This window comes from Cornus florida, unplaced genomic scaffold, assembly GCF_030987335.1.
Source record: "Cornus florida cultivar Cherokee Brave unplaced genomic scaffold, ASM3098733v1 CherokeeBrave_3.0.0_Hap2_Chr02, whole genome shotgun sequence".
Taxonomy (NCBI): domain Eukaryota; kingdom Viridiplantae; phylum Streptophyta; class Magnoliopsida; order Cornales; family Cornaceae; genus Cornus; species Cornus florida.
Window position 1 is genome coordinate 3,109,860 of NW_026775572.1, and position 21,175 is coordinate 3,131,034.

At 34.8% G+C, this 21,175-nt stretch overlaps 2 protein-coding genes across 4 annotated transcripts; one reads left to right on the forward strand and one right to left on the reverse strand.

Annotated features, from left to right (window-relative positions):
* Positions 1–523: 523 nt before the first annotated feature.
* LOC132293127 (uncharacterized) lies at positions 524–5,259 on the forward strand. Of its 2 annotated transcripts, XM_059790466.1 has the most exons (4): positions 524–631; positions 788–880; positions 2,829–3,764; positions 4,472–5,259. In XM_059790466.1, exons 3-4 carry the CDS (start codon positions 2,841–2,843, stop codon positions 5,054–5,056), a joined length of 1,509 nt encoding a protein of 502 aa, XP_059646449.1. In that variant the 5' UTR covers positions 524–631; positions 788–880; positions 2,829–2,840; the 3' UTR covers positions 5,057–5,259. The 2 variants fall into 2 exon arrangements, with proteins under 2 accessions (XP_059646449.1, XP_059646450.1); XM_059790467.1 differs by lacking the exon at positions 788–880.
* A 938-nt stretch (positions 5,260–6,197) lies between these two features.
* LOC132293129 (eukaryotic translation initiation factor 3 subunit C-like) lies at positions 6,198–12,375 on the reverse strand. 2 transcript variants are annotated; one of them, XM_059790468.1, is made up of 4 exons: positions 12,238–12,375; positions 11,612–11,677; positions 9,668–11,473; positions 6,198–7,434 (listed from the first exon to the last, which is right to left on the reverse strand). In XM_059790468.1, exons 2-4 carry the CDS (start codon positions 11,633–11,635, stop codon positions 6,409–6,411), a joined length of 2,856 nt encoding a protein of 951 aa, XP_059646451.1. In that variant the 5' UTR covers positions 11,636–11,677; positions 12,238–12,375; the 3' UTR covers positions 6,198–6,408. The 2 variants fall into 2 exon arrangements, with proteins under 2 accessions (XP_059646451.1, XP_059646452.1); XM_059790469.1 differs by having other exon boundaries at positions 12,196–12,375.
* Positions 12,376–21,175: the final 8,800 nt, after the last annotated feature.

The window sequence follows — 21,175 nt, forward strand, 5'->3', positions numbered from 1 at the left end:
TCTCTCTAAACATCCCTATTTGAACCCTAATTCAAGGTTTACAATTTGGAAACAGTGAAACGCATCAAAGGGAGAGAGAGAGAGAGATGGAGAAATAGAGAGAGAAATTATATTTATATACGTAATATAGTCTTGGGGCGAGGAATTAGAATGGTTGACGTGGAGAATGAAGGAAAAATATTTGTTTAGAGAGAGAAAATGTATAATTAAAGTCTAATCAATAATATATATATATATATATATATATATATATATGTATGTATGTATGTATAGTTTATTAATTTACTCTAGCAATTGGAGGTTATTTTAGTAAATTAGACAAGTTAGTTAGTGCATTTGACTGTTCGTCACACATAAGGGAGGTCCGTGTAGGATATTTTCATTATTAAGGGAGTTCCAAGTAAATTTTCAAAGCACGGGAAAGGTCCATGTAATTATGGCAAACTATAAGGGGGTTTGTGTAAATTACCCATAATTGTATTGTGTTTTTGTTAGTCAAACGAGAAGGAATGATGCAATCGGCCACAGACGGTTAGAACAGTTATATATATAGGCACCAAAAAATGGGGGTTTCGCCAAATATGGCGAATCTGTAGCAGAAAAATGGGTATAAACCCTGCTAATTTTGGAGGTATTTTTCTAAATTTTTTTCTGTTTATCTGCTTTCTATTAGCATTTCAGTTTACTTCACCGTTTTCTCTTTTGATGATGGAATTGTAGTCTCTCTCGTGTGGATAGATAGTTTATAATATCTGTTGCATGATTTTTTTTTCTTTCTCAAAATTAGGTTTTTATTGTTGCCCATTTCTGGATTTGGGTAAATAGCCAATTGAAGCTTTTCTCATCGGATCTATATATTTTTGTGAGGACGAAGCCATAGGTAAATCAATTTGCACCATTATATATATATATATATATAAACATACTCACACACAACGCACATATGTGTGTGTTATTTCAGGGTTGCTTATGCATTTTTTGTCATTATTCATCGCTTTGTTAACACTACAATTTCTGTAATTGGGATAACCCTTTTAATATGTGTCAGGGGAGTATGTTCCCCATGTGTATGTAAATTCGGAACAAATTTAATATGAGATATATATTATAAATGTCAGATCACAGCCATGCTTTTGGTTTGTTTTCACTTTCTGTTTTTCTTTTTCTTTTTCTTTTTCTTTTTTCTTTGGGGGGATGTGCGTGTGTATTGTGAGCCATTGGTGAGTTCTGCTTAGTACTTACAGACCTAGAGCTATTTACAATAAATATATACTTTTGCAGCGTGATGTTATGATGGTTCTGTCCTATCCTGAGAATCAGATCCTCTCCCGTACAACTTTTTTGTGTTATATGTTGCTGTGTAATTTACATTAAGGATGCAACGCTGACACAATACCCGTGCAACACATTTATTTCAAGAATGCAATACCCATGCAACACTACAACAACTTTAAATTCAGAATGCAACACCTTTTTATTGAAGTTGCATTTTCGATGTAGTAGTATTGCATGGTGTCGTCCTCAATTTAATTGCACAGCAACATAGAGTACACAGAGGATCCGAATTCCATATTTGGATGGGCACATTCTACTCTTTGTAGGAGGGAAAAGATACATTATGTTCACATTGTTCAACTGGTTGCAGTTTCTTGTCAAATATAATTTACACATTAATGTTTTGAAGGGTTGTCCATACTCTTTTGAGGTCACATTCTTCCTGAATCGCTATGTCATGCAATTAACAATTTCGTAATTGGTGCCCAGTCCGTGATTTTGTAAGGAGTAAGTGGTTATCATATTGTTTAGGTTGGGTAGTTGTGTTTCTGGGTTTATATCCTTTTTTTCTTTATTTTTATTGGACAAAATTCAAATTTTTTACCTACAAAATTTAAAATAAAATAAAATTGTTCAGCTTTCCCATGGAGTCCTCATTGAATCGTCGTGAGTAATCCCATATAACAATTTATTCAGTAGTTTCAACTAGCCTTGCAGCATATCTGACTCACAGTGAGTGCACCATTTGCATGATACTGTGCTGGTCATACTAGATCCACTTTCTCTACATATAAATGGTCAATCCTGGTCAATTAGAAATTAATATCTACAATATTTAGTAGTAGTGATTGGCTTAAGTGATTTGCACTTTTGCATGATGAAAATATTCTCGCAAAATGAAAATAGAAATATGAAAAATAGTCATATAAAAGGAGAGGCACTTAGATTACTTAAGAGAAGAAATGTTATACGCTCATACTGTGCTTATTCTCTTCAAACTCCTCTCTGCTGGTTTTCTGGTGTTGGACCATGAGCCCTTTTCCACAGGCTGAAGCAGAGGCAAACTTTGTCGTATGGATTTTGGTTTCTACATCATGTTTTAGCAATAGAATTTCAAGTCCGGCTGAAAGGGATTTTGGTTTGGCTAGACTGCTCACCACTGTGTATTTGACTCCACATTGCTGTAACACTGAGATGGAACCACGATTTCAATAGCAATGGGAAGCAGTCCATTCACAGGATAACTTTTTACTAAACTTGGGAAATGTATCTCTTGTAAACTCCCCAAATATGCAAGTTGTCCTTCAGAGATAAATTCATAACAATCATCTCTATGTTGACGAGTGATAGCTCAATGAAGCTGTCTGACGGCTTTAAAATCCAGTGGGTACTAAAATTTGTGACGTTTTATGAATATTTTCCCACTTAAAACAATTAGAGATTGGATTTGCATATTTTTTTCTGGTTATTTTTGTTTGTGGGTTAAGCATCTTCATATATATTATATATCAATAGTAATCAGTAATCTTTTGTGCCTTTAAATTGTTCTCTAGGCATCCTCAAGCATGGACCCTCCTACAACTGATGTGGAAGTCAAACCAGAGAAGTTAGAAGAAGTGAAAGAGGGGGGTCCCATGTTCCATTGTGATCTTTTTGATACAGAAGTAGTTTACAAGATAGCACAAGTGCTCCTCCCAGGACTAGCCTCAGCTTGTGTTGACAACACGACAGGTGATCTTTTCAGGACCCCGGCTTCAGTTGCTGTTGATGTGAGAAAAGAAATGGTGGACTATCTAACCCAGAGAAGTGAAACTTTTGTGGCAGACACTGTAATTTTAGAAGGTGGACCAGATGCAGAAGCGTCTGACCTTCCTTATGATATTATTTCTGATATCGTTGATGATTTTGCAAGTTCAAAGAGGAATTTGTTTAGCCGGGTCTCAGGATGGCTACTGAGTGAAAGGAGAGAGGACAGGATAGATGATTTCGTACAAGAGATGGAAATAAATGGATTTTGGCTATTGGATAGGAGGGAAGCCATTGCACAAACTTTGCTCAAGAATGTAGACTTCAAGAACACATTTCACTGCGATATGAAATTCAATTCTGCAAAAGAGCTCGCTGAGCATGCTCTAAAGTGCAGTTTTAGGACTATGAACTGCACAAATGAGGGGTGTACTGCCAGATTTTGTGCAGCTCACCTGGAGAATCATGATTCAATCTGTCCTTTTAAGATACTTCCATGTGAGCAGAAGTGCTCGGATAGCATCATGAGGCGTGGGATGGATAGACATTGCATAACTATTTGTCCAATGAAGCTAGTGAACTGCCCCTTCTATCAAGTGGGTTGTCAATCTACTATTCCTCAGTGTACGATTGAACAGCACCGTTTGGAGTATCTCCATTCTCATTTGCTTCATATTCTTCTAGTCATTCACAAGCAAGCATCTGTGGAAGACCTTAAAGAGCGTGTGGAGCAAATAGAAAAGGCGAGTCTTAAGGATTTTTGGATAAATTTCCAATTTCATAATTTTGGAGCATAAATGGAATCTCTGCTATGTGAGAAAGGAAACAATATTTTGTTGACACGGCATGCTTAAACACCATTCATTGTTGAGGATGATAAAATATTTAAGCATAGAATTTACCCAAATTTCATTGATTGTTTATCTTGTCTTTTTTTTTTTTTCTTTTTTGTTTTTAGTTTTCATTATGGTCTGTTCGGTTGTGAAGTACATGGAGAATAAGAAAATAAACTTTGGATCTCTAAAACCCTGCTAATTGGATGACGCAACAGATTTACGAAGACAGAATCTTATACAAGGGTTACCGAGAAGGCTTCAGTTTGGAAGTTTGGGTCAAAACCAATGAAACTCTTTATGAGTTTGGTCCTTTTCTTTCTATTCTCCTTTTTTTTTCTTTTTTTTTTTTCTTCTCTCTTTTAGATCCTCATTGCATGCTAATACTATTTATTTACAGTTCTTCAAATTTTTTTATGATTTAAATTCAATTACCATGTAAAATGATCCACTTCTTTGCAAATATGATGTTTTTGAGTGAAGACTTGTGAAAAATAAAGTATTTCCATGAGTGATTGCCCTGTATTTGTATTTTGTCATGTCCATTTCTCAACATGGCAGGTTCAATTGTTTGGTAACATCTAAACAATTGCAGAGCTTGTCCTTTTTTGTGACAGGCATCATCTCCTGGACGGCTATCAGAAGCTCGGGATGTGAGATCTTTAACCTTTGCAATCAAGGATCTTGAAGGAAAGCTGGGGCCATTAATAGTCAGCAGCAAGAACAAGGTTATTGAAGAGTCTGCAGAGTCACCAATCAAGAAAGAAGAGTGCACAGAGTCACCCACCAAAAGAAAAGAGTGCAAGTCACCCAGTGAAAGTGAAAAAGAAGAATGCCTTGAATCAACCACCAAAAGAGAATTGTGCACCACATCACCCACCAGAAAAACAAAATGCAACGAGTCACCCTCTAAAGAAGAACAATGCAGCAAGTCAACCACCATAAGAGAAGAGTCACCCAGCAAAAAAGAATTGCATACGCCTCCAGGAAAAGAAGAGTCCTTTCAGTCAACTGCCAAGAAAGAAGACTGCAACAAGCCACTCCCAAAAGCAGAAGAGTTAAGTGGGTCAGTCACCAAAAAAGAAGAATGCACGGGATCACCTATCAAAAAACAGGAGCACACGGGGTCACTCTCAAAAAAAGAAGACTGCAGGCCTGCTTCTAATTTTGATTCACACACGCCAGAGAAAGTAGAAAGCTAATGTTTGAAGAGATCGTTTTGTTGCCAAAGACTCATCATATACGATACTTATTTTCTTTTGTATTTGAGTTACTATGTAAAATTGTCTCATTAGAAGCCCTCTTGGTCTATGATCTTGGAGCTCTTGCTTTCTTCTCCTTATGGTTCTTTTAGTCTGTTAACATTTTGTCCGTTGTTAATGAGTGAAAGTTATTGTTTACTGCTTGTGCTTGGTCTGCGTTGACACGCACTACTTGTTTGCATGTTTTGCATATTTGATGAAGTCAATGGGGATTCTCTTCTTCATTACTAGGCCTGTATTACTCTTAACATATTTCTCCACTTTCTGGTGATAATTGTTAAACACCTATATACCAATCCCAGGTCCAAAATCAACCTAACTGGGTGGTGCAAAAAAGATGTTTCCAGTAACTGGATCTTTTTTTGGTAGGCTGTTCCGTTTGATCTATTTTTTACTTCACTGAACTTGCCCTTTTTGCTGCCATAAACTAATTGATGAAAGTCATTTTCAGCATTTTGATTTTGTTTTCATCATGGTTCCAGATATTGATGCGAGCAAAAACAGAAGAGGGACAACAAAAGGTTTTTGAAAGAAATTTCTTTCAATGTAAAACGTTTTTGCTTTAAAATTACTGGTGCCTTAACTAGGTGAAGATTGGTGACTCACTCCTCAAAATTGGGGAAAATTTAAGAAAAGCAGCAAATATTTGATACAATATTAGAGCATTGCATTGAGTTCACATATATGGAAAACTTTTTATATTAGTTACAGCAGTTGTGATGAAATACTAGCCAAAATAATGGGGAAAACAGTCAAAATAGTGGGATATAATGGACATCACAACTATAGAAGCAATGGAACTGTGTGTAATTTTGAGATGAAATCTTATATGATGGTTCGATCATAGTGGGGACTAAATATGACAGTAGCTTTAGGGAAAAGCAACTTATACTAGAATAATTTTTTATTCGAGCTGCAAGAGATTTGGGCGCAATTGACATTGAGAAAGAAGGGTTGAGATGGTTAGCAAAGGTCTGAACTTCTAAACCATCAATATAAGGCTACGACTTGGATTATCGTGAACGCATCTTCATAATAGATTAATTGACACATAAAATAAAGGAACTAAATTTGTAACTGATACACGAGAAAGAAAGGGAATGATTGCCATAAATGACTTGAGAATCTAAATTCCATTTAAAACTTCAAAAAAAAAAAAGTGAGAACAAAATTTTTGAAATCAGAACAAAATTCTGTTCACTATAGCCAAAATCTCGGAACCAGCAGAGTACCAATAGATCAAATATAAGCTTCTAATTCAAGATGCAAATATTGAACTAGATCTTGTCGCTCTAACTATGTCGACTACCCCTATTGAGACTGACCATGCGGTTTGAAGCATCCATCTGGGAACCCCTTCCCGGACCTGTATCATAAGTTCTCCCAAGTCCTCCATATGTGGCACCTTGATGCCGCATGCTCTGGTAGCCAGCAGAATATCCTCCTGTTCCTCGGGACTGAGTCGCCCGGTCCCGAGAATAGCCTCCCCAAGAAGTTTGGCCATGAGCCAATGGTCTTCCACCACCAATGCTGTGCCCTTGTCTCCCACCGCTACTGCCTAGCCTTCCCTGTGATGAAGACATGTCTTGCCACTTGCCACCACCAGAAGCAGCTGCTGCAGCAGCATAGTCCTGGCCATCCCTTCGCCTCTGGGATAGACCGTCCAATCCACCACCACCACCAATCCTTGCTTCTACAGCCCTCTCATTACTTTCTGCAAGGATTGACAACTTCTCAGCCAACTGGAACGCCAAAGCCTGCAACCTTGTGTGCACAACATCATGGAAGACCAGGCACCGGGTTGGTTGGTCACAACTTGCATGGAGCTCCTCGGCAATCATCATTTTGTTGACAATGCTGTTGGTCTGGACATCTGAAAGATTGAACATCTTTGCCAGCTGATCCAAGCTCAGAGAATCATAAGATGATGAATATGTGAAAAGATAAGTCCTCACAGCTTCTTCCTTGATCCTCGACCTGAGCATCTCAAGAACTTTCTCTCGGTTCTTGAAGAGCCTCCAGACATCAAGGGACCTGATGACATCAAAAGCCTTCTGGAAGTCTCCCTTGCTAAGAGCTCTGGAAGCTGCCATGACATGGTCCCTGACATTTTCAGGTGGACCAGTGAACGTTTGCCTCTCGCTCACCTCAAGTAATCGCCTAAAAGTCTTACTTATGACTTTGCGCTTGGCATCATGGCGGTTGGCTGCCATGTTGGGAACCTCCAGCAGCATGGCACATATCAAATGGACAGACTCAAGAAGCTCAAGATTTATGTGCATGTGGTATGGCATCTGTCGCCTCCTTTCCAGCCGTTCCTGACAAAATTAAATCATTTACGCCAATAAATCCATGGGAAGAGGTATAATGGGAAAGCATGACTAAAGCTACCTCAGCAACAATGTCTAGCAGAAAACTTTCTCAGTCCCCCCTCCCCACACCCACACACAGAGAACCATTTGAAACAAATATTCTACATCTTCTATGCAATTGAAAATTTGTCATCTTCTTAAACCATATGAAACACAAAAAGTCATTGTAGAGCACTCTTAAAATGATGCACAACACGGAAATCTATTAAGTGGATTGCTTGAAGAAAGACAAATAAGAATGCAATCTATAAGACACAAAGTAATTCAAAATAAGAACAAAAGATGAGTTGTATTTTCAAGCAGACAAATTTTTCACACAGATCATCTACGTCACAATTCTTGATATCTAGAATTGTATAGGTGGATATTCGTTCCATATCATTCAATGAGCATCTAGTATTTTATAAAATTAATAATAATAATAAAAATAAAAATAAATAAACAAAATAACATAAAAATTGATAAGTTTGTATTTCATAATAATTGGGAGCATACAATCCTTAGGTCTAGGCCATCCTATCCAACTTTCAGGCATTATGATACGTTGCTTGGATCATAAGAGATTCCCAACATATATCATAAGGTTCCTGTTCTTGAAAATCCACACTTTTCCGTATTCATTCATAGTTATATCTTTGACCAGACAGACAAGTAAAAAGGCCATCTACAAAACATAAGGTAAATCAAAATGAGAAAAGATTTGAGTTCTTTTCTCCATGTAGATAACTCTTAAAGTATCAACATCAAAACTGGGTAATGGCGTTCAAAACAAGTTTTGGATAATGGTAATCACAGTTGGATCAATAACGCATTTCGAAAATGGGATGTAATGAAGTAACTTTACATGCATGACGACCATACGCAAGAAATATTTTCGCATCTCTACCAAAATACACTGGTATGAATGTTGTTAAACCGAAACTCTACAGAAATTGGGCATTTTAATGGTTTTCTAATGAATTTGCATTGAACTTACAAATATAATTATATATTGAATAATTTCTATTGAATTTTAAGCATTGCAAGTGCGAAAGTTCAAACTGAAGTTTACTTTTCACTGTAAATATGGCTAATATTACAACCAAAAAGAAAAAAAGAAAAAAATCTACATCTTAGTAATCAGTTTTTTTCCTATAGTTATAAAATAAAAAATCATTGAAGATTTTTTATTACATGTCTTTTTAAAGCAAACTCAAATTCTTTAAAAGCACATAACACCTTAGTTAACTAAAGTTCATTGAGACTGTTGATCTGCACCTCCCCTTCCAACCATTAACCGTGAGAGTCAAAACTAGATTCACCAAAAATCTTGAAAATCCAACATCAAACAATAAATCCACTTAAGATCTAACCTGAACTGCTGTTACAGTGCCATAAAAGCATGTGACAAACCATTATGTTGTGATTCTAAGTTGATAAAATGTATAATCACATAATAGGTTGACGCCTAAGAATACTGATACATAACAGTGATGACCAAAATTCAATCATGCTTCAAGCTAATATATATTCAATGTGGTGTGAGTGCACTGTGTCGTCTTTCCTTAATTGCAAATTCTCCATATGTGATGCATATACTTTACATGACGAGATTTAGTTAGACGTGAAAGAACATATAACACAAATGAAGTTAAATCCAGCATAGAACAGAAAATATGTGGGAAAAGATGTAGAAGCAGATGTAAACATTTGAATCTGCCAACAGCTATAACAAATATCAAATCATTTTAAAAGGAAAAAATCAAGGATATTTCATATGCTCAATTTAATTGTTGGTCAAATAATTTTACTTAAATGCGACTCAAATAACTAACAGTTCTAAGCAAGCTGGGAGAAAAAACTTGCATTTTAATTTTTAAAGCGAGTTGAAAAAAAAATGCCTGCTAAAGCTAGTTAGTCAGCCTCTTCAAAACACATTGACGTCAATTTCACATGCAATCATAGAAAAATATTCATAAGAAATCATGAGTTGTAACTAAAATACCCTCATATGTAATAGTCATTTAATCACTACACAGGAAAAGCATTAGAGTCATATATTTTAGAATTAGAAATAGTTTCTGTTGGGAACTGTCAAAGCAGACTCCAGTATATCCTAACTAAGAGAAATGAAAGTGCTCGGCAAAGATGACACTAAGACTTTCAACATTCATAATTTACATCAGATAAATATCAATACCTGTTCAGGAGTCTTCTCATGATATCGGTTTTGAGAGACACCTTGGGCAAGCAACTCCTTCACCCTACCACCTGAATATAGCTCAGAAAGGCAACCATGTCCTTCAGCAACTAGTCCCACCCTAAATGCACATAGACCTAGCTGTGCCATAGACCTATTAAAAAGTATCTGGGTTGAAATGTCCATATGTTGAATACTGTCCTGCAAGTGACTCATTAATAACAAATCACGGGAGGTTGAAAATTCGTCCTGTATAGCATGGTGGTATATGTCACAAAGCATTGCCCGGGCCTTAGTCCGCTCATCTCCATACTTGTATATGAGCGAAACTAGGATATCCATCAGTATCCTGCTATTCTCTGGGAAGGTGGATTTGCGAGGCACAAGCTCGGGAATAATAACAAATGCAGGTGGGCCCCTGCTTTCCTCAACCACTTTAGGCTCCTCACCTCCCTCTGCTTCTCCATTCTCTCCAGCTTCTGTCTGCTCAACCAACTTCCTCATAGCATCATATACCTCTTGCGGTTTATAATAGATGAGTTCAACCCGCTTTAGTGCTACCTTTGCAGCAGCCTTGTAATCTCCAGCTCGTTCTAGATATTCCTGAACATTTTGAGCGAGAACCAAGAATGTGGGCTCATCCCTTAGCCTCTCCACATATTCACGAGTGTGTGGATCAATGGACTGCAAGCTCCTGAAAAACTCAACATCTATCCTCTCAAGGAAGGCTGCCAAATTTCCCCAAATCCGTACCGTTCCCTTGAAGTCCGAACCTTTCTGGGTTTCGTTCTCTTCAGGCTCCACTGTGTCATCAACCACAATGTTAGGATATTGGACTAGAATGTCTAATATAAAAAGCATATTCTGCACACACTTCTTCCAGACATTTATAGGCATGTGCCCACTGAGGCTCGTATTAACATCGAACTGCGCTGATACAACACTGAACAGAATTTCAAGCTTCTGAGCAGGGGTCTTAGCCACCTTGGTAAGGAAGGTAAGCTGTTCAACCAGCTCAACCCTGCCGGTACCTTTCCTACCCCGTGCTGCAACAATCTCTTTGAACTTCTTGTTAACTACGTCCCATGTGATTTCATTTGGGTCCTTCATGAACTGCTTGTCCATCATCTTGTCTTTCTTGCTCAATTTCTTCTCCCACCCATCACCCTCACCCGCGCTATCACCACCCTTTTCTTCTTCATCCTCATCCTCGGACCCCATGGCAATCTTCGATGGGTCCTCCTCAAACTCTGATTCTTCATCCTCGTCGTCCTCCGTCTGTTCATCTTCATCCCCTTTATCCTCACTCTCAGGATTCTCCCTGTACTTATTAATCAGATCCTCATACTGCTTGTTATTCTTCTTCAGATTTTGTTTCACTGAATTCAAGGCCCTAGCGTTGCTGGTACTCATCTTTTTCTTTGCATCCTTATTGGCCAAGGCCTGACTCAAAAAATCCTCCAGTATCACAAGAGCTTTAATGTAGAGGGTTGGGACTTTTTCTGATTCAACAACCCGCATGACCTTCTCGAGCTGTTTATTAATCTTGTCAAAACTATCTTGCAATTTAACCCAATCATTAATGTTCATTGCATTCTTCATCTGATCAACAGTGGCAGACATCTCCTCGAAGCGTTTGTCTTTAGCAGATCGGACAACACGCTTCTGCCCATCGGAGTCATCACTATCGCTAGCAGCCTCCTTAAGATATCTGCTTCCAGCGGTCGTAGTGGCAGACTCACCCGCAACACCGGCACTCACCTCTTCATCATAATCACTCTCCTCTTCCTCAGAGTCACTCTCACCCTATTATCAACGACATCACAATTTTATTAACATTAATGGACAAATAAGATATTCATTAATGGATGGTACATTGAAGTTTCACTAGAATGTGAACCGTGAACTGAAACAATTGAAAATTAGGTATTGAATGCTACAAACCTGAGTCCAAAACCTCGAAGCCATTGCCTATTACACGTTTTATCAAAGAATCAAGATCACAGTAATCTGCACCAAAAGAAGGTAATTGAATAGCTGAACATGAAAAAGAAACAAAAATCATATTGAAATTGACACTGATTTTGCTACAGCGATTGAATTGTAAGACATACAAATCCAAATTACTGCGTAAACTATGTATAAAATTTGTAACCTTGCAAAAAAAATTGTATAAAATCTGTGAAAAGACAATCCCAAATTGATCGAACAGTTGAAAACACTGCGCATATCCAAAAAGAGCTAACAATTCATTTGGTTTCTGAGAAAAACCTCAGGAAGAACAAGAAAAGTAAGAATTTCTTAGGCATATATATACACGCACATATATATAAATATGTACTGGCAAACCACACAGAAGATTATGCTTTAACTTCTGAGTTCTGCCACAACAACGGCATATAAGACCTTGTAAATTATTAATCAACTCAAATTTTCAATTTCTTTTTTTGTACAATTCAAGTAACGAATATGAAAAATCCCAACACAGAATCAACAAATTTCAACCAAGAAATTCACTATTTACCTACCCAAAAAATGAGGGGAATGAAAAACGAAAAATAAGACCTAACCTGAAGAACCGGACAGCGTCTAACAAACCCTAGGTGTGAAGTTTGTGAAATCTAGGGAGAGAATAGAGCGTTTCAAATCACCAAAAAAAAAAAAATGAAACCTTTAATAGCTGTATCTTTTTCGGTAATTAAACCCTAGCAATCTTACGATTGGAATGAAACTTACTTACCTTACTTGAAAGTCGGTTTGAATTGCATATTATTGTTAGCCTTAGCCCAATCGTATTTTGGTGTTGGACTTTGACCCATGCAATAATTTAAGATATGCAGATCAATAACTGCACGAGTCCAAGTCGAGGCCCAACCCTTGACTGATTAAACTAGACTGTCCTAGATCTTGGGCCTTGATCCATTTAAACTGGGTTATTAGACCCGTTTTCAAATTATATTAGCTTGAGCCTTATTTGGAAAGGAAAGGGCAAAGAGAGAACGGGAGATTGTTTATCTCGTAATTTATAAGTGAGAAGGAAAAAATTAGAGGATTGGAAGGATAATTTGAATTAGTAGTTTAACAATCATTCTTGAAGTCGATTTTTTCCTTCTTCTTTTTTTCCCCCTTCTTTACATAAATATATTTTTTCCCTATCATCAAGAGTTACAACTATGATTTGTTCCTTAATTTTCCAAATGTGAGGTTTAATATTGTCCACCGAATTTTTTTTTTTTCCTTTTGTTTCATAATTATTGCTATTGTTTCTTTTCTTTTCTTTTTTTTCTTATTTATCCGAACATAATGCGCGGTTATGGCCTGAGTGTTCTTCTCAAAGCATTCCTCAACACTAATTCTTAACCATGCATGTTTGAAAGACATTTGAATATGGAGCCAATGCTTCGAAAAATATATATTACTTGGTCAAATTCATTAATGGTACTCTTTCAAATTTTCATTTATGTCTGGTAACTAATGATGTGAATTTTTTCCTCTTTTCAAATAGAAAGTTAAAAGGTTTGTCTTTATTGTGACAAATGGTCATGGGAGATGGATAGTATTTTGACGTCACATATGTGACTGGACTAATTAAAACAAAAAAATAAAAATTTGGGGGCATCTAAGTGTACTTAAGGAATTCAAATAATTAAAACAAATTTATTATCAAGTGTTATAATTTAACAGTACTTTATTACAGGTTGAGATTCATGTAAGCATGAAAATGCTCACAAATAACACGATAACACCCCCTCCATAAATGCACGTGATAGATTTCAAACCCAACTCGTTTTTACCATTTTGGACCAAAGGCCGAATAATTTGCCAACCAATAAGCAATAGTTTGCCACCAAAAGTTTCTTCACTAAGCTCTTTGGGAATTTTAAATACTCTGTTTCGATTCGAAGCAAAAGTAATATTTTAATTTTTATTTTAGAGTGCGTTTAATATTATTTATAAGCATGTTTGGTGACATATATTACAAAAAAAATAAAAACAAAAACATGAAAATATGTATGGTTAAAAGTATTATAAATTTGAAAAATAAAATGGTTAGTTAAAAATGTTATTTTAGAATTTTTTTGGAGTACTTTTCATTGTTCCAGTGCTTAGTGTGAAAGGGACTTTGTGTTTGCATAGGAAATATTTTCGGTTTTGACCTCTTTTTTTAAAAATACTTTGGTATTGTCTAAATTACTGTAAACGTTATCAAACACGCTTTGTACATATACTTCGTTACAATATATTATTTGAAAAAAAAAAAACGTAGAAGAAGTGGTTGCCGCCCATGTAGTTTTGCAAATTTTAAGTGGCCATGCAAACTAATTATACATTATCATGGAGAAAATGTTGTAATGGCCGTACTAGCCAAAAAGTGTGAGTCACTCTAGAGTTTTCACTGAAACCAAACAATGGGGACGGTGCTTCTCAGAAGCGCGTTGAACAATTAAGGCGAGAAAAAAACAAGAAAAAAAAGTCGTATAGATATATAAATGCACACTGTCTGTCTGTAGTAGGAGTATAGTAGTAGTATATTCAAGAGAAAGGATTTCTTGGATACGGTGAGATGATATGTATTTATTATCCTACGAAAAGGTACAGCTGTACGGTATGACCAACAAATCTAACTCCGTTTTTGTTCATTCAGAGTGATTGCCAGCTGCATGCTTCGCCGGTCATTCGGGTCAACTGCTTTTGGGTTTTGTCAACAAATTTTTTCTACTGAGTAGTACTTAATCTCATGATTCTAATCACAACATAATGATACCTTCTTTAGTTAAAAATAAGAAATTTTTTTTTAAGCCTCGACGGATCACAATAGGCCGTATTATTGTTTTTTTTTTTTTTTATCATTACCATTTTTTGTTTGTATGAGTATGTCAACTTGACCAATAAGATATAACTTTAAGTGTTTTACAGGTCAAGGACAAAGTCGGTGTGTGCTTGAACACATGCCACCCAATAGTTATTTGTTAATTTATTTTTATATTTATAAAAAAAAAAATTATATAATGTCTACTAAAAAATTTTAATTTTTAAAATTATATTCTAAATTTTTCTTTCTTTTCTCTTATGCTCTTAAAATTCCTTTGATTTCTAAAAAAAAATTAAATTTTCCTTCTTCAAAGTCTAATTATTTTCTTTTGCAAATATTCCAATTTTCTTTCCTTGTTTTTTCTTCTTTTGGGAAAAAAGTTATCAATTACTGTAATTAGTAGTCTATGAAACACGGACACTCCTCCCAAGGGCCCTGTACCTGTGTCGGATACTTTTCGGACACCGACACCCGTGTCCGAGGCTCGGACACATGTCCGACACTTCTGTAAAGTGTCCAAATATTATTTTTTATTGGACACGCGTGTCCGAGGCTCGGGCACACGGTCCGACACTTCTATGAGACAAAATTTATTTTCTCTCACTCATCTCAGTCTCTCCTCTTCTTCAATTATCTCTTCATGAACAATATATATATATATATATATATATAAGTTACATGAACAAAACTTTGTGAAAGACTGAAAGTATATATGTTTATTCATATACATATTTAGTTCATTATAGCTATGTCTCTTCTGCACATCTTCGTTTGGAATTTGGAACAACTTTATTTTTTATTTATTTTCTGTTTTGTCTTGTCTATATTTTTCTTATAATAGAGATGAAATTATTGAAATTGATTCTGTTATTTGTTGTTGTTTTATTTATCTGTACAAGATTCTAGTAATTATATTTTGAATATATAATTATATATATCTATATCTATATATATAATTTTATAGGCGTATTCCCGCCGTGTTTGTATCCTATTTTTTTAAAATTTGTCGTGTCGCCGTATCCGTATCGTGTCGTATCCGTATTTTATATTCGTGTCCGTGTTTCATAGTTAGTAGTAGACAATTTAGAATCCACCTTAATATTAATAAATAAATAAAAAGCTTCGAGATGAAATGATCAATCCTGTCATTACACGTGGAGATGGAAGCCATGTCCGTACAGACAAAGTACGTTAGCTGTTCTGCACTGAAATGCGAAAAGGACAGTTGGCCGTGACGGTGCAATTTTTTTGCTACACTTCACTAGTTAACACGCGTTATTGGACTGCGTCATTAAACAAACCCCATCTAAATTACTACTGCAATTTGAGAACAGCTTCCAAAGTGTCAGATAGCGGTGTTCCACGGTCGGTCTCTTTACACTTTCCGCACTTTTCTTTTATTAATCTATTTACTTTTAAATTTTTAATTACTATTTTTCACTGAAATTCAAGTATTAAACAAAACAAAACAAAACCACCGTTTACTCAACGCACCAGTTTGGAATTGGATCATTTCGTCCACACCACATTATTTGTTGAATTAGACTCGGTCAATTAAGTCAGTCTTCCAAACGAGGATGAGAGAAAAATCACTCTACTTCTTTATCAAAAGTTTTTCTGTTTATAGGTTGTTTTCAAGGGTAAGGTCATTGACAATTACAGTAATCAATCGCTCATTGTTTTATTTATAATATTTGGAGAAAAATATTTTTTTTTTATAAAATATTCTAATGAGTAGTTTAATAAATTAGCCAATTAGTGTAAATATAATTCATACTAATTATAATTTTATGATATTTACATATTAATTGAACTTCACCTGCGATACAATATTGTAATACAAGTCAATTTTAAAATTTTGTAAGTAAAGAAAAATTTAATTGTGCATGTTATACTGATAACATGATATATTACAAGTGATATGACTTAATAAAATAAAATATTTTTACTTGTAAAAAATAATAAATAAATAATAAAAATTTCATAAGGGCATTCAATCAAAGGTATAGGACTTCATATGACATAAATAAAAGTGTAAAACTGAGGGCCCGTTTGGCATGCGTTTTGTTTTTGGCTAAAATAGAAACAGTGTTTTTGTTGTAGGAGTGTTTTGAAAAAAATTCGGAAGCTCGTTTGGGGAACAATATTTTGTTGTGAAAATGTCGGAAACAAAAACATGCGAAACATGTTTGGTAAGTGTGCGTTTCAAAATTTTTGAAAACAAAACATGTTTGGTCAGTCTAACTGTTAAAAAAAAAAAAAAAAAAATTAGAAACAAAAAAACATTTTTGGTTTTCATTGTTTTTAATTTGTTTTTATAAATTTTAAGTATATTTATAAATAGTTATCATATTTTTAATAAATATGGAGAAATTTGAACCCACAAACATATATATTTATAATTTATATATATATATATAGATAGATAGATATTAATTTTTGCAATAACCCATTTACAAGTTGTTTGCAATAACATACTTCAATTTATTATCATTTTACCTATATAGTCCAACACAACATTAAAAATAAAAGCATCTCTACATTTTACTATACTACATGAGTCAACATTTGTAAAAAAAAATTACAAAAACCTATTTACAAGTTCTTTGCAATAACCTACTTCAATTTTATTATCCTGTTACCTGTATAGTTCAACACAACATCAAAAATAAAAACAAATCCAACTGAAAGCATAATTGGAATAGAGTGTATACCATTTACAAGTGCTTAAATATTCAACCAACAAATTAAACAAGTTTAAGTTCTACATAAAATGTTTGGAACAAAGCATTAATAATACATAGTTGTCACTAAAAATTGATAATAAGTTCATAAAATGGATGACAATGGCAACGACACATCATCTTCATAACAACACATGTGGCCTTCAAGAGAGCATTAACACACTTCGTATCTGTAATAATAACATTTAAGTTGAAATATATTAACAATAATATCAACTAGTAATAGTAACAAAAAAAATGATTTATATTACATATATATATATTATAAACTCACAATAGCAACAAATATATTACATATAAAAGAAAAAACATACCATCACTTCCAGAAGGATAAAGAGTGCTAAAGATAATTCCAAATTCGATCAGCAATAATATTACGCAACTGATCCATTTCTGAAGCTGAGCCGAAGGCACATGGTGAACAATCTCATCATCTTCACCATCACTAGCATGAAAACAATATTTATGGTCTCTTCTAGGGCACTTGATTCACAAAAAGCAACCTAAATAATTGCGTTTTATAACTAAATTGGATTGATCATCTTCTATGCAATGTATTTCGAGGACTTGAGAAATTCTTGATCACGAATGAACAAAAAATAACAGATAACTTTGAATTCACAATGTTAAAAAGAAAACTGCAAAGAAATATTTTTTGTACCTTAAAAACTTCGGACTTGCGTGACCAACCTGTTACACCATTCCTTTTCATACATGTCTTTGGTAAAGCTTTCTCAACCTTGCAAATTGCAGGCTAGTGGGTGATTGTGACCTAGCTTGGGGTTGATATTGACCCCAACTAATCCACTATGAATTAGAGGACATGGGTCTGAGAATTCAAACCACCCTCCCTGAACTCTTCCACAAAATTTAAGTGTCCTAATCAATCAATCCCAAATTAAAGAAGAGTACTGATATAAGTCCAATCAGCTATTTGTAAAACCTATTTAGTTAACTAAAACCCCTGTTTGAAGACTTGGGCAGCAACATTATCACATTCATAGCCAGATCAATATTCAAATAACCAACAAAAACACTGGAAAAAACAATAATTTTTCTAAAAAATCTAATATTTTAGAAAGAAAAAAAAATTAACATGATATCAGAATTAAATGTTTCTTGTTCAAGCCTCATCATTATTGTGATAATTAAAGTTGAAAAATTCGTTACATCCTGTCAGTGGTGGAGTCAGAAGGAGCAAACAATTGAGTTGAGAAAGTTAGCAAAAATAAATCTAAGAAGGAGCAAGCAATCAGAATGAGATTAATAAAAAAAAATTAAAATAGAAGCATAGAAGGAAATTAGTTTTGAACAACATAATTATATGGCCATTTATCTCCAATTAAACAAAGCATTGAAGGAAATTAGTTTCAGCACAGAATGAGATTAATTAAAAAAAAAAAAAAAAGTATTAACAAAGGACAATTCATTGAAAGTCATCAAAAGATTAGGTGCTCTCTTATACTTGATGTGAAATCTTTGGACTACAAAAATTAGAAGTTTTTTTTAAGGTGTGAAACTTTCAATCTAGTGGTTTTAATTTTTGAGTCCTTTATTTCTTTGGATGAAGAAGGCACCAGAACCATTTCTTTTTCCCTTTTCCTTAGTTTATAGGTGATATGTTTTAGCATGCAGCACTGAAATCTATTAGCTTCCAATGTCATAACATAAAGTCCGCTAAATAATCATTTAGACACAACACAGTACTTAGTTTTTAATGGTTTTGTACTCCATCAGGCAGGACTATCAATGCTTGTAAGAGAGTGTCCTCGTCATATCCTATTTCAATAAATAATTGCTTTTAGGAAGGGAGGGGAGGGCATTTTGCTATTTAATCTATTTAATATTAACTAATTCACAAATCGATAGGCAAAATTACTCATCAGAAAAATCAGGATTATTAACATTCTTTTCTAAATGAACATAATTATGAATTAACTCTACCCTGCTCCATAGTGCCAAATTAATGAGGGTCATCAATTATTGAGTTTTGTTAATGTTTTGCGGATTTAGACAGACGATTCCAAAACTGCACATTTCCTCATATGTATAACACCTTACATTGGCTAAAATCTTTCAACATGTGAAGACTAGTAAGGTACACATTCATTAAATAGAACATCAAAATCGACTTCTTCTTCTTCTTTATAGTGTGCGGTACCCAACAGAACAAGCAAAAAACCTTAGCAAACTCGATGTACAGATTCAATAACTCTAGCGCATATGTGAGAAGCTAATTTCAGCAAATATTGTAGATTTGCAACTGCCAAAAAAAAAAAAAAAAAAAACCTCAGATATTCAAAGAAAGTTCAAACCTGTTGAGATCGTCGAAGATAACAGCAAAGGAAAGCATATTGTTGAAGGTATCGGCCGAAAATAGCAATGAAACCTTGGATTTATGAGTCCTTCAGTTGTCTGCCAAGAATCGCCAGAGCAAACGCAGTAAACGCGAACCCTAGGATTTTCCTTTTATGCATCCTTCTTTTGCTTCTTCCGCTACAGTAAAATTAGCCCTGTTTGCTTCTTCCGCTACAGTGGTTTTTACCCTAAATAGGCCCGAAACAACACAAAAACACCAAAATGGTGTTTCATAATTTGGGCCCAAATTTGGAAGTGTTTTGCAGCTGTTTCAAACACAACAAGCCCAGCCAAACATGTTTTGGGCTACTGTAGCAGACCTAAAACAAAACAAAACACTTGCCAAACAGAGCCTGAATGCAACATAAATGCACCGACAGAAAGAAATATTTCTTTCTTTGAATTAAAATAAGTTATACGAAATGAGCTTTTAATATAAATTAATATGTTATTAAGTCTTTTTATGATAGCTTTAGCTATTCTTCATCTGTTTGTGTTTTAAACTATGTATCTTGGAGATGACGGTGACTTTTACAATTTTTTCGTTATCTCTCTCTCTTCTTTTTCTTCCCCCCCCCCCCCCTCTCTCTCTTTTTCCATTTCCTGCGTGCGTGTGCGTGGGGTGAAGAAATGGAAGATCCGGCCGGTTGAAGAATCTATTTTGTTTTGTTAGCCCTAGACAGTAACTTTTTCTGGTCATAGAGTTCGACCTAGTTTATTTATTTATTTATTTTTCTGGCAAGAAAAACAGTCATGCTATAAGACATCTATAAATACAGTCATAAATATTGTATAAAGGCAAACAAATCAATAAGTAATACAATAAAAATTGAAGAATAGATCTCTGATTTGTTGAAGAACAAGTCAAAAAACACTAGCAAACCACTAAGGAAGAAGAGCAGTAAAGGGAGATAAAGTTCAACCTAGTTGATGGGCGCATACTCTTGAAAATTTCTGAACCAGGACCATTACGCAATACATGTCCTTTTAGAGGTAGAAAATGTTTGGGAAATTTTAAATACTGACAAGTTAACTTTAGGGGTGACAATTTTGACCGCCCCATCTCATCCCGTCATGTTAATAACGAATATGGGAACAATTTTTATACGGTTGGAACGGGCATGTATACAAATTTTGTACCCGTCTCGGATCACGGGACGGGGTAAGAGTTCTTATACATATCCGTCAAGGCCCTATCCCGCTCGCCCGCCCCACACCGTTAAGCATATAAATATTATATATATATATATATATATATATATATATATATATATATATATATAATAGGGCAAATTTCTCAAAACCCCCAAAACTATCAATAAGTGATCATAAAACCCCAACCTGTTTCTAAAAACCCCAACACTATTATAAAGTTATCACATTGCCTCAATATCCGAGTCCGACCCGTTAACCGAGCTGTGAAATGACAAATTTAACCTTATCATTGAATGTTAAATTAAAAATAGAAAATTATTATTTTTTAAATTACAAAAATACCCTCTCCTATTCTTTTTCTTTTTCTATTTCTTTTTTTTTTTTTTGTTTCTTCTCATCATCATCTCCGGCAGCAAGAATACTGCCGGCGATGAAGCA